General features: G+C 31.2%; 1 protein-coding gene across 5 annotated transcripts; it reads left to right on the top strand.

Annotated features, from left to right (window-relative positions):
* The first annotated feature begins 697 nt into the window (after nucleotides 1-697).
* On the top strand, nucleotides 698-9,364 carry LOC124539703 (leucine-rich repeat-containing protein 15-like). 5 transcript variants are annotated; one of them, XM_047117040.1, is made up of 3 exons: nucleotides 721-826; nucleotides 3,964-4,038; nucleotides 7,731-9,364. In XM_047117040.1, exons 2-3 carry the CDS (start codon nucleotides 4,033-4,035, stop codon nucleotides 9,021-9,023), a joined length of 1,299 nt encoding a protein of 432 aa, XP_046972996.1. In that variant the 5' UTR covers nucleotides 721-826; nucleotides 3,964-4,032; the 3' UTR covers nucleotides 9,024-9,364. The 5 variants fall into 5 exon arrangements, with proteins under 5 accessions (XP_046972997.1, XP_046972996.1, XP_046972993.1 ...); XM_047117037.1 differs by lacking the exon at nucleotides 3,964-4,038 and adding an exon at nucleotides 900-1,148 and having other exon boundaries at nucleotides 810-826; XM_047117039.1 differs by lacking the exon at nucleotides 721-826 and adding an exon at nucleotides 900-1,148.
* The last annotated feature ends 6,011 nt before the right edge of the window (nucleotides 9,365-15,375 follow it).

The following is a 15,375-nucleotide window of genomic DNA, read 5'->3' as shown; positions in this document are numbered from 1 at the left end:
TAGAGAATATACTTAATAGGAATGAAAAAGACATATAAAGTAAAGTAATATTAGCGAATACATTAATAACGTATCATTTTTATTTAAATAAAATGAAATCATCATTGTCAACGCTAAATAAATGCTCAAGGACGACACTAACATTTTCTATGAAATAAATTTATATTTATTATTATAATCAAAATAATACTTTTTATGGTTGTGTTTGTAATAAATTCAAGTCAAAGTTAAAAATATTATTCAATAGAAGAAACACGAAGAAACTGCTTATTGATAATCAAAAACCTATAACCAGCTCCGGGAGAAATACTTCAAACCTACGTAGAACTGGCAGAAGATACACTGCGTGACTTTTTTCCAAGGATAAAATGTTTGTTTACGAAACGTGAATATGAAGGCCATCGTTTAATACAAGTTGTGACATAATTAAAAAAGTGGTTCGTTTTTCAATTGTTTATCACACAAACGTTCCTGAATGATTATAAACATCACAATTTTATCGTTTGAGTTTAATATAAAATACCTAAATAAATACACAATAAATTTTGACGTATTGCGTTATTATTAATTTTATTATTTTTTAGCAATGGCAAGCTTGAGTATGAACCGCACATGTGTCAGTTTTGTTAACCGTTATTCTCTCTTCTCTTTTTTGAAATCAAATTCCATAGGTTAGAATGAGACGGCTACATAGTTCCACTTGAATTCTAACCAGTTTTATTACTACAAGGTAAAACTTATGCGAAAATCGTATTTAGTTTAGTTAGCATTATTACTTTATTGAGTTAGAAATATTTTTCAAGAGAGTACTGATTTTAGTAAAGACGTAAGTTATTTATTTCATTTATAAAAATAAATTATTCTTCGTAATACCATAATTGAAGACAGTGTATTTACAGTAGATATCGTGTGACTACAGTGTCTCAAAATAGTATGCACAAAATGTTATAAAAGCGGTCTTTGGCTTCGATGAATTTGAAATGTGTCTCGCACGTTAAGCGATTATAATAAATTAAAGAGGTGATTTGTATTTAAAAAAACTTCAATAATGGGTGGAAGTGAAAACGTATCCTTAAAGTGTAAACATTGGGATATTTTCAACATTTAAACAGTGATGGATAATGCTTGGAATTTCACAAAGAAATAACGTAAGGAAACGTATTTGTATCTAAAATTTGTGCTAGGTTATCTTATTTAAATTATTTTTATTGCGATTTTATTTTAATTCTGACATCATTACTGTGAAATGATATGAATACTGCATAAATGTTTAAATGTTCTTATATTAGTATACTTTGTGCAATCCATTGAAATATAGGGGAAAACATAAATATCTTTATTTATTTATATTTCTTTGCTTATGTATTTAAGAATAGACGTAGTTGGTTCAATGCCAATTTAAATATTAGCGTTCGGTATTACTAAATCCAGCTCTTGATAATATAAGCTGAAGATATACTATAATTTATACACATATTATATTGATTTGTTCTTTTAAATGATGAATGATTTTTATAACGATTAATTTAAAATGCAATACGTGATTCAATAGGGTAAATATGTTTTTCCTTGATTGTGTTGTAAAAAATACCTATATCCTTAAAGGAAAAAGGATCAATTCTAGAATAACAGTTCGACAAAAAACCCATAGCAAAAAAATCATATATCTTATTATTGGTGTACGCTTAGTTGATAAAATGAAAAAATACCTTCAAAAATTATCGCAAATTCCAGTTCATATTATGAAATTAAATTTGACCTTGGATTCCAGTGAACTTTAGCCAGAGCACTCGTTATAAATAAATAATACATACAAGCACATATATTTTCAAAACATTATAAAATAAATAAATTACTGCCTCGCTTTCTATGTAGTACATGCTTATCGTTAAAACCGGCGATGAATAGTTTATTTATTGTGTGCGTCAAGCTGCGATGGCGCTGGCGTAAATATTTATCTCACTCCACCCCGAATGTGTAAGCGAGAGTTCCGACTGTCGGTTGGGCTTGTGTTCAGTCGGTTTTGTTCGGAGGTCAGGAAGTCAATATTGTTAACTTACGAAGTTCGCTGTTCAGTGTTGTTTTAATACAACTTCGATAACGATTTTATTACTACGACTACGCCGACAGCGATGTCATTCTCATTTGTCAATAGCGATTGTTCTATTTTTAAATCTACATCAAAGCTACCATGATGTTACCAGACCTTAAAATTAAAATCAAGCGTTAGAATATATTTTTCTATATAATTAGTGTTTTTAAAATATGTAAAATATTTTAACTGTTACATATAAATATTCTTATCATTTTACTTATTAAGTAATAATTTAGGGTAAAATGTATTGTAGAAATTAACCTGTAATTACACAAAAAAAATACAATATTATTTATAAAAAAGCGGAATAAAAAAAAGGAATGAAATGTTTGAGAAAAAAATATAACGAAAAAAAAGACGCAATAAGTGAGCAATCTTCAATTGTGATTAATCCGAAAACTGACTGGGCTTAGTCACATAAAAAAAAAACTAAAAAAAATCTAATAAAAAGGTAAAAAAAAAATAGATTTTTTAAAAAAAAAAAGAAGATAAATATAAGGATAATTATGTCAACCAGTGTGAAGAAACACGAGATCAGCAGACAGCAAAAAGTCGACATTAGCATGTGTTTATCATTCGAATACATTTTTTTTCTTTACTTTGTATAGGAGAACGAGATACAAAAATATATATTATAATAAAAATCCTATAAGATTTATTTGCAAGTAGCATTAGTTAGGATACCAATATCTGTAAAGATGAATTTGGAAATCCAGAGTATTATATACCTACACTCACACATCTGCATATCATAATAAAAACCCTTATCCTATCCCACATATATGGGATATAATACGAGCTGTATTGTCGACATTAAACTGTATCAAACAATATTGTCCAGCTAAAAAAAGCTTAAATGATATAGGTATATCTATCAACAGCACAATTATGCCCATAGTATATAATATGAAGATTTTTGGCCCCAATATGGAACCTTGATGAACGCCTCCACGAAGGGAGCAATAGTCCGAAAAATTTAACCAATATTCTTTGATCCTTGAAAAACGTTTCACTGTATCAAGAACCTAAACTGTAATTTTTACTATAATAATAAGAATTCAAACTGATTACTTATAATTCAATTAGTGCCTGAGAAAAACGTATTAGTCTAGTATTATTGTATAAATATAAAGGGTATGTCGATGCATAGCTTGTTGAGTTATCTAGTATGTTAAGCTTTACTTTATCATATTGTTGTCACTTAATCAATACTGGTATATAATATTATTGTATAGAAGTTCTTTTTTTTTTGTTCATTTTGAATGTCAATGTCACGCTGGCTTGACATGAAAATTTTACAATACAATGAAAAAGACATAACAAAACTAAATACTTTTAATTAGATTTTGGACTTAAAAATGTGTACAGGAATAAATATACAGTAATGTGTAAAATTGAAAATTATATAAATATTTAGGTTATCTGTAAATAAAAATGCAATATATCACTGGTTCATTTCATTGTTATATAATATTTGTTTTTGTATTACGATTAGTAATTATTCTATAATTATAAATTTTATCGTTTGAAGTCGGGTTCGATAGCTAGTTATACTACTATAATACTAAATACACTTGACTGTTTACATCGTCCTCAGTTGAAATCTCTACCATGAGATAGTACGACGTTGTTACAGTGTACTCATATGAATGGACTAATCGAGCTAAAACGGTTCGTAATATTTTTAATTAATTGTGTATTAATATTATGAGTATTTGTTAAAACAAAATTAAAAACAATTTAATTTTAAGAACAAGTAATTTTTTTTTTATGAAACGTAATGTTTTTAGGCTGTAAAATAAATATCTGTGTATACTTTGGTAATGCATAGACAAAAAAAGTTTAAACGTTTTGTCATTGGTTTGCAGTTTCGGAGCTATTTGAGTGACAAACGATTGAACATGGTTTGAACCATCAATATCATCTATTGCAATAAGATGACGGTGAGTTTATATAGTATACATATACATACAAAGCACGGAAAAATATATAAAAAAAAAAAACTACACAATCGATCAAAAAAAAAAGTAAAAAAATTGAACAACAAAGAGAAAAAAAATGAATATTGGAAAATAGTTATTAAATTGTAAAAGTAAAAACAAATAATAAATAAATATCTGTAATTTTGCTCAAAAGCAACCAACCTCAGACGTGAAATAAAAAAACAAGTCTTTTAGGCAGATAGTTGAAATGCATGTTGGTTTCAAGAAAAATAAGCATTTGTTATTTATTTATTCAGATAAATAATGTATCAATGGAGTGACGTTTGAAGTTTTATAACATTATTTTTAAAATAAAAATAAATAATAAAAAACTACTGCAGTCTTGTTTAGTAAAAAAAATTGGCGGGAAAATTTATACCTCACTTATATTTATATATCTGGAATTCATTTTCAGTGTTCTAAATTTAAAGCGAGCGAAACTGTTTATAGTTCAACGTAATAATAATACTATACATATTATACAAACGGGTCCGAAACGCGTCGCATATTTTGGACAAGTTTATGTATATTTGTTTGACACTTTTTCAAAAGTGCAAAAAAAAGTAACCTGTGACTTTCCTTGGAATTCAAATCTGCTTCATACTAAATTTAATCATAATAGGTTTATTCTTTTGTAGTGAAAGAGCGACAAACAGGGTTATTTTCATATACATATATAATATCAGTATATATGAGACATATATTTTTCCCGAGTGAAACGGGAATACGGGAAAAATTATTTTTTTCCTTATTATTTTATGAATTATATTTATCATATGAAAAACCTACTTAAATTTAATATGAAAAATTCAAACATACATACTTTTTTATTATTTATAAAAAAAAAATTGTATATATATATTGAGTTTATCATCTGTGCACATTGTCGCTCATACATCCTGTCATAATGACTGACTTATTGTAGGTATATACTAAATCGTTACAAAGCTGCGTTTGTACGTACAAAGTGTAGTCATATTCATTCTGGTAGTTATATATTGATAATATTATCAACGGATAACATAGACGCAAATAGTTATATCAATATAGATTTCTTTGAATTTGGAAGTATAACAGTTCAACCAATATATATTTGTACTAATGGCTTCGAGACTTTCGTACTAATTGGAGTCGAGATGGCTTAGTGGTTAGAACGCGTGCATCTTAACCGATGATTGCGGGTTCAAACCCAGGCAAGCACCACTGATTCATGGGCTTAATTTGTTTTTATAATTCATCTCGTGCTCAGCGATGAAGGAAAACATCGTGAGGAAACCTGCTTGTGACAAATTTCATAGAAATTCTGCCACATGTGTATTCCACCAACCCGCATTGGTCGACATATTCCACCAACAGAGTGGTAGAATGTGTTTCAAACCTTCTCCTCAAAGGCAAAGGAGGCCTTTAGCCCAGCAGTGGGAATTTACAGGCTGTTGTTGTTGTTTGTCGTTGTTGTTAATAATTGGCTACCCGTTCTGGCTTCGTTATGATAGAACAAGGATCTGCATGAAATGTTTACATTATCGCTATATATGATAAAACAAAGCTTCCTTCATACAATAAACACTCCTTTAATTGATAAAAACTATGAAAATCAGGTCGGTAAATTTTGAGGTTATCCTGCTAAGACAGAGAGATGGGCATGACCCTATCTATATTGTTGGAGCAGAATATCTGAGGTTTTAGAGGATGATCATTTTTGGATCACTCTTCCAACCAACGAGAAACAAGGCTTTATTTAAGAGCTAGCTTCTTTAAGTGGCAACATTTAAATACTGTCATACACAAAGACATAAATTATTTACAGAAACTCGATTATCCGAACTCATTAAATAAATAAATAAATATGAGACAACATCACATACATTACTCTGATCCCAATGTAAGTAGCTAAGCATTTATGTTATGGAAAATCAAGAGTAACGACGATACCACAAACACCCAGACCCAAGACAACATAGAAAACTAATCGTAATCTACATCGACTCGACCGGGAGTCGAACCCGGGACCTCGGAGTGGCGTACCCATGAAAACCGGTGTACACACTACTCGACTCGTCGTCAAACTCATTGGGGACCGAAACTAGTTCGGATAATCGAAATGTGGGTACTTTGTACCAAGCTCAATCAAAAACAACACCTCTTGAAATAAAAAGAGTACAGGCTATTAAAGTTTATCATATATATTAAAATATAAAACGCTGTAATACTAAACACTTAAAAAAATCAAATGCTATTTTACATATTTTTTATGTAATCGTCAATTCTTAATTGACGAATGGCTGCAAATTCGGATAATTGTGGGGTGGGATAATCGTCGAAAAACATCAAAATTATCCGAAAATTGCGACAAATTCATGAGCGGAAAGTCGCGTCGCAAATATAAGTTTAATTAATTAATTTATTAAATGTGCTTTCTTATCTGAGTTATATGTGCAATTTATAGTTTATTATTAAGTTGAAACTAACCTTTCGATAAGATAAGGGAATGTGATATCGTTATTATAGCTGTACGTACTTATATACTTTAATATTACTAGCATTTCAGCCTTACTGTACATGGATTTCTGTATATTTTTATATGTATATTAATTATATTACAGTAAATTTTGAATACAGGATTATTAAATTCAAGTTTGAATAGTCAAATTCTAATGGCGTTAAACTAAGCGATCCGCAGTTACTTGTTTGTCTTTTTGTAAAAGTTTCATGTACATATTGGTTTTGTTGTGACACAGACTATATATTAGCACAAATTAATTTTAGGTTTATTTGACATAAAAAGATATATTTAATATAAATATAGCGCTGGCTGTTGACCTAGAATATTATCGTAACGTATCATTCGCAACAAGCGTGATGAGTTATGACAGTCTGCTCCAAAGTACCTATATGCCCACTTATAACTATAGTTGGGAATACACACACTACTGCAAGCCATGTTGTCTAAAGTGCAATAAAATTACTAGTGAACCAAGTGAACTATTGCAACATACATAAATTATCTAAGGCTTGCGTCACACGTTTTAAATCTATGACGTATTTTACATCTACTCTAAATTTACAATTATTTATATTCTGGAATATCTGTATATGTATTTTTAAATATGAGCACCAACACTAGATTATTGATATTTGCCAAAATTGTTCCCTATAGTTAAACAAACAAACTTAGTTAAGTAACGAATTATATTTTAAGTTTAAATTTTCTAGTTCATAGGGAATTAACAATCAGGCGAAATCAATTTAATAAATGTCACATAGGTTATTTTAACCGATAGTAATATTCGTAATAAACAGTCAGAACAGACGAGAAAGCGAGACAAAAATTCCACTGTCCTTTCATCCCAACTCCCTTGAAATGCTACTTTGATATAAATAACCGAGTAAATATAAAATAAAAGCTTTTGATTTTTACGATAATAGGCCAAAAAATTAACGTGCTTAGGCTGATGCCAAACGAGAGTAATTTTTGGCGAGATTTCCGTTCTTTTTACTGCATACGGACTCAGTAAATTCGGACTGATGCCAGATGACGACCCAGTAAGAGTTTGGCGAACAGACGAAGATTCTTTGAAATTTACGCGACCGGCTCATGCCCTTCAGTGTCATCTTTGTTGTTTTATTTTTCTCATTAGATGTTTTTATTTCAGATGGCATATCTTCAGCAGTACTGGAGTATTTACGTCCTGTTTACAATTTCCGTTTTAGTTGAAACGATTCCAACATGTAAATACATTGATAGCCGAGACAATGAAGTTCTTTGTTATGGAAATGGTGATACAAACTACGTTCTAAAACGCGGTCTTGTGTCTGACAATAATAGAACAACAAGGGTATCCCTTCAGGGATGTAGATTATCCGGTTTAGATGATGATTCATTTACAAACCTGTATTCTCTGAAATATTTAGATTTGTCACAAAATCAAATATCTAAAGTCAAATTAGAGTCTCTTGATAGTTCCAAGCAGTTGATATATTTGAACCTCTCTCATAATTTACTTTCTGAGTTACAGCCTGGCTCTTTCAATGAAACGCCCAACCTAGATGTACTTGATTTGGCGGGGAATAAATTAATATTAAATTTAGGAATATTTGATCCCTTAATAAAGTTAAGGCACTTGGATCTTTCAAATAACAATTTGCAAGGTAAAGATCTTGATCCCTTTCTTTTTGGTCACAATACTCAAATTCGTTATTTAGATTTATCCATTAATGACATGAATGATGCACCACATACATTGTTAGATTCTGTCCAAGTGCTAGAGTTATTGAATTTAGAAAGATGTCTTCTTAAAGAAGTACCAAAGTTTGCAACTAGAGCTAATCTTAAAACAATGAAACAATTGATTCTATCTGCTAATGAAATTACAGACTTAGGAGATGGTACAACATTCATAAACTTAGTTAACTTAGAAAAACTAAATATAAATGATAATTCACTGGAACAAATACATGGTGATGTTTTTAAGCCATTAAAAAAATTAAAGGTTATTGTACTTAGAGGCAATAAAATAAAACAATTACCAGATAATCTATTTACAAATATGAAAACTTTAGCTAATATTGATTTATCTAATAATTTAATAGAGACTGTTCCCGTTAATGCTTTCCGTGGGACGTCTGTGAAGAATTTAAACTTATCAAACAATAGGTTCACTTATTTGACTGATAATTTTGCCTTGGAACTGAGAAATTCTGGTGCGAAATTGACAAAGTTCTACTTCAATCAGAATCCTTGGCAATGTGCTTGCCTAATGGCTCTGTTGAGCGAAGTTAAGAGGCTTGAAATAACTTACAATAGTTTATATTACGATGGCAAGTACCCGATCTGCGTGACAACGAAGGATGTGTTTTGTAAAAGACACGACACATTTAACGCAGTTTTTACGGAATTATACGATGACATAGCGTCAGCAGGAAAATCTGTCGAGGAACCAATTTGAGAACCAGAAGTATACAAACTTCTTTATTAAATGTTTAAGCTAAGCTAAGCTAAGCTTTCACCTAAAGACTGACTCTGTTGGTATAAAGGATGTGTGAATCATTTAATCGCAGATGCAATACTTTGCAAGTGATGTCGTGGCGATTTTGTGATGACTGATTACTTATTAATGAAATATGTCTTTGAATGAGTTCTCCTTTTGCCTTCGTTAAAATTGTTTATATAGAAATAAGATGTATCAAGTAGTAGTTCGCTTTTATTATGTAAGTACAAGTTTATTTTCGATTTATATTTTTAATGCTTGTGTTTTTTTTACTTGCAATAAATGATATATGCATTTTACTGATTATTTTATTCCTAGTGATATTAAATTTATTTATTACAGTATTCATTCTATGAAATATAATTTCGTAAGTCATTTTTGAATCCCACTGAAAAAAGTTTTTTAGAGTTATTTTTTTATGATATAGGTTTATGATCACTACCTCCTACCATCCACGATCTATATATGATAGTCAGGATCGCTCCACCAACATGGTGTATGGACATTGAGATATTATGGTCCTTATGCCTGTAGTTACACTGGCTTCGTAACCCTTCTAATCGGAACACCAACACTAAATAATAATAAGTAACTACTCAGATTCGCACAAATATATCACCACCAAATAATAGTGGATTAAATTTATTATAAATCAGAATCCAATAACGAAATATATATTTTTTAATTTGTACGATAATTTAGGCTGGCGTAACATTATTTGACAAATGTCTTACATATCCTTGAAAAAAATTAGCTGTTTTTAGATTGTTATTAATAAAAATAGTAAAGGTAGACAATGGTAATACACGACTGTATATTATGTTGCTTATTAAATACATATGAGTAATTGTACGTTTGTTGAAAATATATCTTATGAGATCGCGGTTGACCAGATTGTCCACACCCTGTAATTCAACGCATTTTATCATGGATGTGTGTGTTCTAAAAATGCAGTTATGGAATATGGAAATTATGCCAAGTAGAAATAACTTCTGGAGAACTTGGAATACGTAGATTTTAACCGAACATTGTAAAAACCTGGACAAGCACCATAGTTTTCATGTAATTAATTTTTGTATATCTTGCTCGTCTATTGAAAACATTTTATATCCATGTTTTCTAACCACACTGAAGGAGCGTAGTCTAATTTCAACCAGAACTAGGAGAAGAACGAGATTTGAGAGATACGCCAACATTACGAATTAGTATGAGTTCAAGTATCAACAAATAACTGAAAAAAGAATGACAAACTTAACAATATATACACGCACGTTTATAGCAACAACACACAACAGGCAGGACTATAGACCTTTCGAATTACATATATACAGCCATTTCACGCACTATATCTGATTGATAATTGGTTAATTTCTTTTTTTACGTTCACGCAATCATACTAATATATTAGAGACCAAAATAAAATGTCACGTAAATCTTTGTGAGTGTGCGAAGATTTGATGTGCTTTACAAAAAAAGCCTCGAATCATTCGTACACGATCACTACCATCTGGAAACGGCGAAGCCGGCCTTGCTCTTTCTAACCGAGACCCAGATATCTACTCCTGCCGATACGACTTTTCTTTCGTACCCCGAGTACAAATTGGAACATTCCTTTGTATGGGGTCCTGGGGTTTGCGTTTACGTCAGAGATGATATCTGTGTTCGGCGCCTCGGCAGCATTGAAGGGCAGGATCTATCGATTATTTGGCTGCGTGTAGACTGCGATGACCATCCGCGAATCTATGCGTGCCTTTATAGGTCCCATAGCGGTAATGCCGAAACCAAACTTGACTCCGGTTGACCATGGAAAGTCTCCACTAACAATTCCGCGGTGTGATACCACGATGCCGGCGGTTAAATTCCGGCAAAGTGCAGTTCGCAAAGCACTTCTTTCCTTGGACATTCATAAGTCGAGCGGGCCCGATGGCATCACTCCAAGGGTGTTACGGACATGTGCTCCCGAGTTGGCACCGGTCTTAACGCGTCTTTTCCAGCAATCCTACACATTAGGCGTCGTTCCGAAATCCTGGAAGACAGCTTTGGTGCACCCGATCCCTAAAAAAGGCAACCGCTCAGATCCATCCAATTATAGGCCTATAGCCATCACCTCCTTGCTCTCCAAGGTAATGGAGTCCCTTATTAACTGCCAGCTCCTGCGGTATCTAGAGGAGAACCAGCTGATTAGTGACCGCCAGTACGGTTTCCACCAGCTTTCGCCGGCGGTTTTTCCGAACCGATACGACATGGGAACCTTCAAGAAAAGGGCGTACTCCTTTCTTAAAAGCCGGCAACGCACCTGCAAGCCCCCTGGTGTTGCAGATGTCCATGGGAGGTGGTGGTCACTTTCCATCAGGTGCGCCTCCTGCTCGTTTGCCACCTATTCCATAAATAAAATATATATCACTAATGAATTAAGATGCGCCTGTTTCTCTAGAACTGCAAAGATAAACGAGAAAACAGTATTCTTTGTTGTTTTCAGACAGACCTCTCACTATTAATTATCTTTAAGTGTTTATCATCCGTCAGCAGGTTTATTTGTCATTGATATCGCAATCATATGAAATCCTAAACGTATTACATTCGGGGAAGTGTTTGTATACTTCGCGTTATCAATTCTCTTACTATTCAAGTATACTTATATAGTCTCATCGTAGAAGGAACTTCAAAGTTTACATTTCTACAAATATAAAGATAATATTATTAATAAGAATAGATTAAAGATTAAATATTATGTACATATCTATTGTATACTATTAACATATGAAAGTTACATATAGTGTTTGTTTTATGGTTTTATTTTTACTTACTACGAGAAATACGTTGTAAATTCGCGCTTGAGAGAAATTGCTATTTTAATTAATCGCGATGCGTCAAACTTTAATGATTTCAATCGTTACAGTTAGGGTCAGTTCTAATTCGGTCTACCATAGTAGCTTTTCTTGACAATTTGCCTTAACTTATTGAATAAATCTTATGTACGTTCGTATGTAACTGAACACCTTGTTTGTAATCGTTGGAATGACTTCAATAATTTTTTTGTATGTTTTGTGTATAGGGATGTCTTAGACCGGACCTGGTAGATGGCGTCGCGAACTATATATTTTTTATATTAACCCCACGAAGAAACTGCAAGTATTAGTAGCAATTATAAAATTTAATTAATTAGACCTTGAAATTAGAGTACTCTACTTTAAATCTACTAAATAAATACATCCAAAAATGTATAATTCAAATCAAAAGTATTTTTTATATTCACTAAAGCGCTACCTATTGGCGTCTTATAACATCACGTAGTATAATAGTCCCTAATACATAGTTACAGTTTGTTATACGTAATAGTATGCCGTTAATACGCTAGATGTCGCTACGTGTGTAGCTCATTTTAGATTAAAATAAATCTAAAAACTTATTTTGTATTAGCTTCCGGTTACATTAATTTGTTTAATAGTTACAAATATTCTGTCATTATTATTTTTTGTGTCATAATATCAAAATTACAAGTAATATATAGCATATTTTATCGCTATTACTATTTAATTTAATTATATTGTTTTATTATCTGTATGATTAGTAACAAAATAAGGTTTTATATGGATTTAAAGAAATTATAAAAACATTAAAATACTATAATTTGTTACATCCAAATGATAAATGAATAAATGTAAAGCATTTGGCAAATGCCCGGTGTGTTTTATGTATGAACAATAATAAAGACATACAAAATCACTTTGAAGATATAATGTTGCGTTAATTTCAACAAAATTACATAATAGCATATTATTATCTATTAAAATTGTAAACGCAAATCGGGTAATATAGTGTTATTGCAAGTAATTCAATATATTATATTTGTAATTTATTGAGGATTTTAAAATATCACGGTTCTGCCAAATGGCGTGGAAGGGCCGAGCGGGATTGGTAAAAAACAGCGATCTCGTGCCAGATAATTAAGGCTTTGAGGAATCATTTTATTAGAAAAAAACGTTTCGCCTTACCTGACATATCAAACTATTGGCAGCTACAGGCGGATTATATAATGACATTTGTTGTTTTTTTTTTTTAAATAAATTACTTTTATATAAAAATGAACAGTTTTTATTTTCCTAGCTTTGTACATCTTTTTTCCTATATAAACGTTCTTATTTGCTCTAAAAAGGTGAATTATACGATTAATTACATTTCTCTCTTATTATTCAAAATAAAATATTTTTTTGTATTTAAATTTATTATCATTCGTATTGTTGAAATAAAGTACATTCAACATAAGTTTGTATCAAATTTTAAAGTCATGAAGAAGCTTCATTTATATTGAATTACCTACTAGTCTTATTATATAACGATCTATGGTAAAAATCGTTATTGTATTTAACTTAAATGCGAGATATATTTGAAACCAAAAAACCAAACCAAAATGTATTATAGTAGGTATGTTTGTTGCTCTATCACGAAAGTACTACTCAAAGGTTTAGGATGAAATTTTACAGTAATATAGGTTATACATCAGAATAACACATAGGCTACAATTAATAATGCTTTTATGTAATATGGTCATAATATAACGCGATATATCAAGTAAGGTGGGTCCAGCGTATAATATATGTTTGACGATCTCCGTGGTCGAGTAGTGTGTACACCGGTTTTCATGGGTACGCCACTCTGAGGTCCCGGGTTCGATTCCCGGCCGAGTTGATGTAGAAAATTCATTAGTTTTTTATGTTGTCTTGGGTCTCGGTGTATGTGGTACCTTCGTTACTTCTGATTTTCCATAACACAAGTGCTTTATCTACTTACATGGGGTCAGAGTAATGTATGTGATGTTGTCCAATATTTATATTTATTTATTATTTATATGTAGAACTACTATATAATATGCTGAGCGAACACAATCACCCCGTGAATACGGAACGCAACGCGCGAACTTGTCCGCGTTTAATCTATCCGATATGCGATATGAAAAAAACCATCCGATCTTCAACTTTTTTAACGAACACCAAAAGAAATTCCGATAAAAAATACCGATTTCGCAGATGTTGATTTTAAAAATTTCTTGCACGTGTTTTGGGATACTTTTTTGCGTCCTCCTGTGCGGTCTCATGTCGGGTATGAAATTGTCTAAAATTGTTTAGAGTAGGCCTAATTAGGAATAAATTGCGGTGAAAGAATGCGAATATTAGTTGCAGCTGTCAATTCCGAAACACTCTCAATTTAAACTTTTGGATAGTTGAAGAAAGAAATGTCTTGTCTTAATTTTGTTTGACATTTCATTTAGTTAAGATAAAATACTCTGTTAAAATGTAATCTAAGCTACTGTTGACATTGCTGACAAAGTTACACAAGGAGCGTCAGAAAGTGCACAGCTTATAAAAAAAAAAAAACATTTAATCTATGGCAAGATAAAACAGGAATATCTAAACATAAGTTCGAAATGAGTAAAAAGCAAAAGTTTCTGTCCTTCCGCAGCTGACTGGCACGAGCCATACGCTCCTAATTGTTGTCGAAAATGATAAAAAATATAATAAAAAAACAAATTTAGCGAAGAAGGTAAGACAGGAAGAGGCGGCATATTGCGGCTACTTCCGTGGATTGCAACGAGCATGAAATTAATGTGGATAAGATTTTCAAGATGTAGATCTAACTAAATAACTGTTATCAACTATAACATTTTGGACCGTTTCTTACTATATTATATACGTGTTGTATAAGTGTATATCACACTCATTTTGTTTTAAGAGATTGTTACGTCCTTATTTATATTCACATTCAACTATTTTCTCACGATAAACTTAATAACACTTATAATATTCTTGGCAATTGTAATAAATGCAATACTTTATATATTTATGTCACGAAGAAATGTTCGAGATTGTCCTCACAATTCTTTCGTCAAGGTTCTTACTTTTTCTTAATTTGATCAACAATTGTTTGTACTATAATGCGTCTGTGAGATGAAAAGGGAAATTGTAAAAAAATGGCTCGTGCTCAGACTCTCGTTTTTTACGGAAACATGAGTGTGGTTTTTTTTTTTTTATTTAGTTGAAATGCAGTGAAATTATTTTTTTTTAAATGACATGTGGTTAATGACAATGATTCGCAATACGCAGATGTAATAAAACATGGCGCAGGTTTAGGAAAAAATATTTATTGCCTTAGGTATACATTTTTTGTATCTATATTATAATTTTTATCATTAGTCATTTGTCTTGAGTCTAATTTCTTATTTTATTAAGTATTTAATACAACCTTATTGGTAGGAAACTTTTTTTAATATGTAAGTTATTAAAATAAACGAGATGAGATGGCCCAGTGGTTA

This window comes from Vanessa cardui, chromosome 23 (genome assembly GCF_905220365.1).
Source record: "Vanessa cardui chromosome 23, ilVanCard2.1, whole genome shotgun sequence".
NCBI lineage: Eukaryota > Metazoa > Arthropoda > Insecta > Lepidoptera > Nymphalidae > Vanessa > Vanessa cardui.
This window is presented reverse-complemented; position numbering and strand designations above follow the sequence as displayed.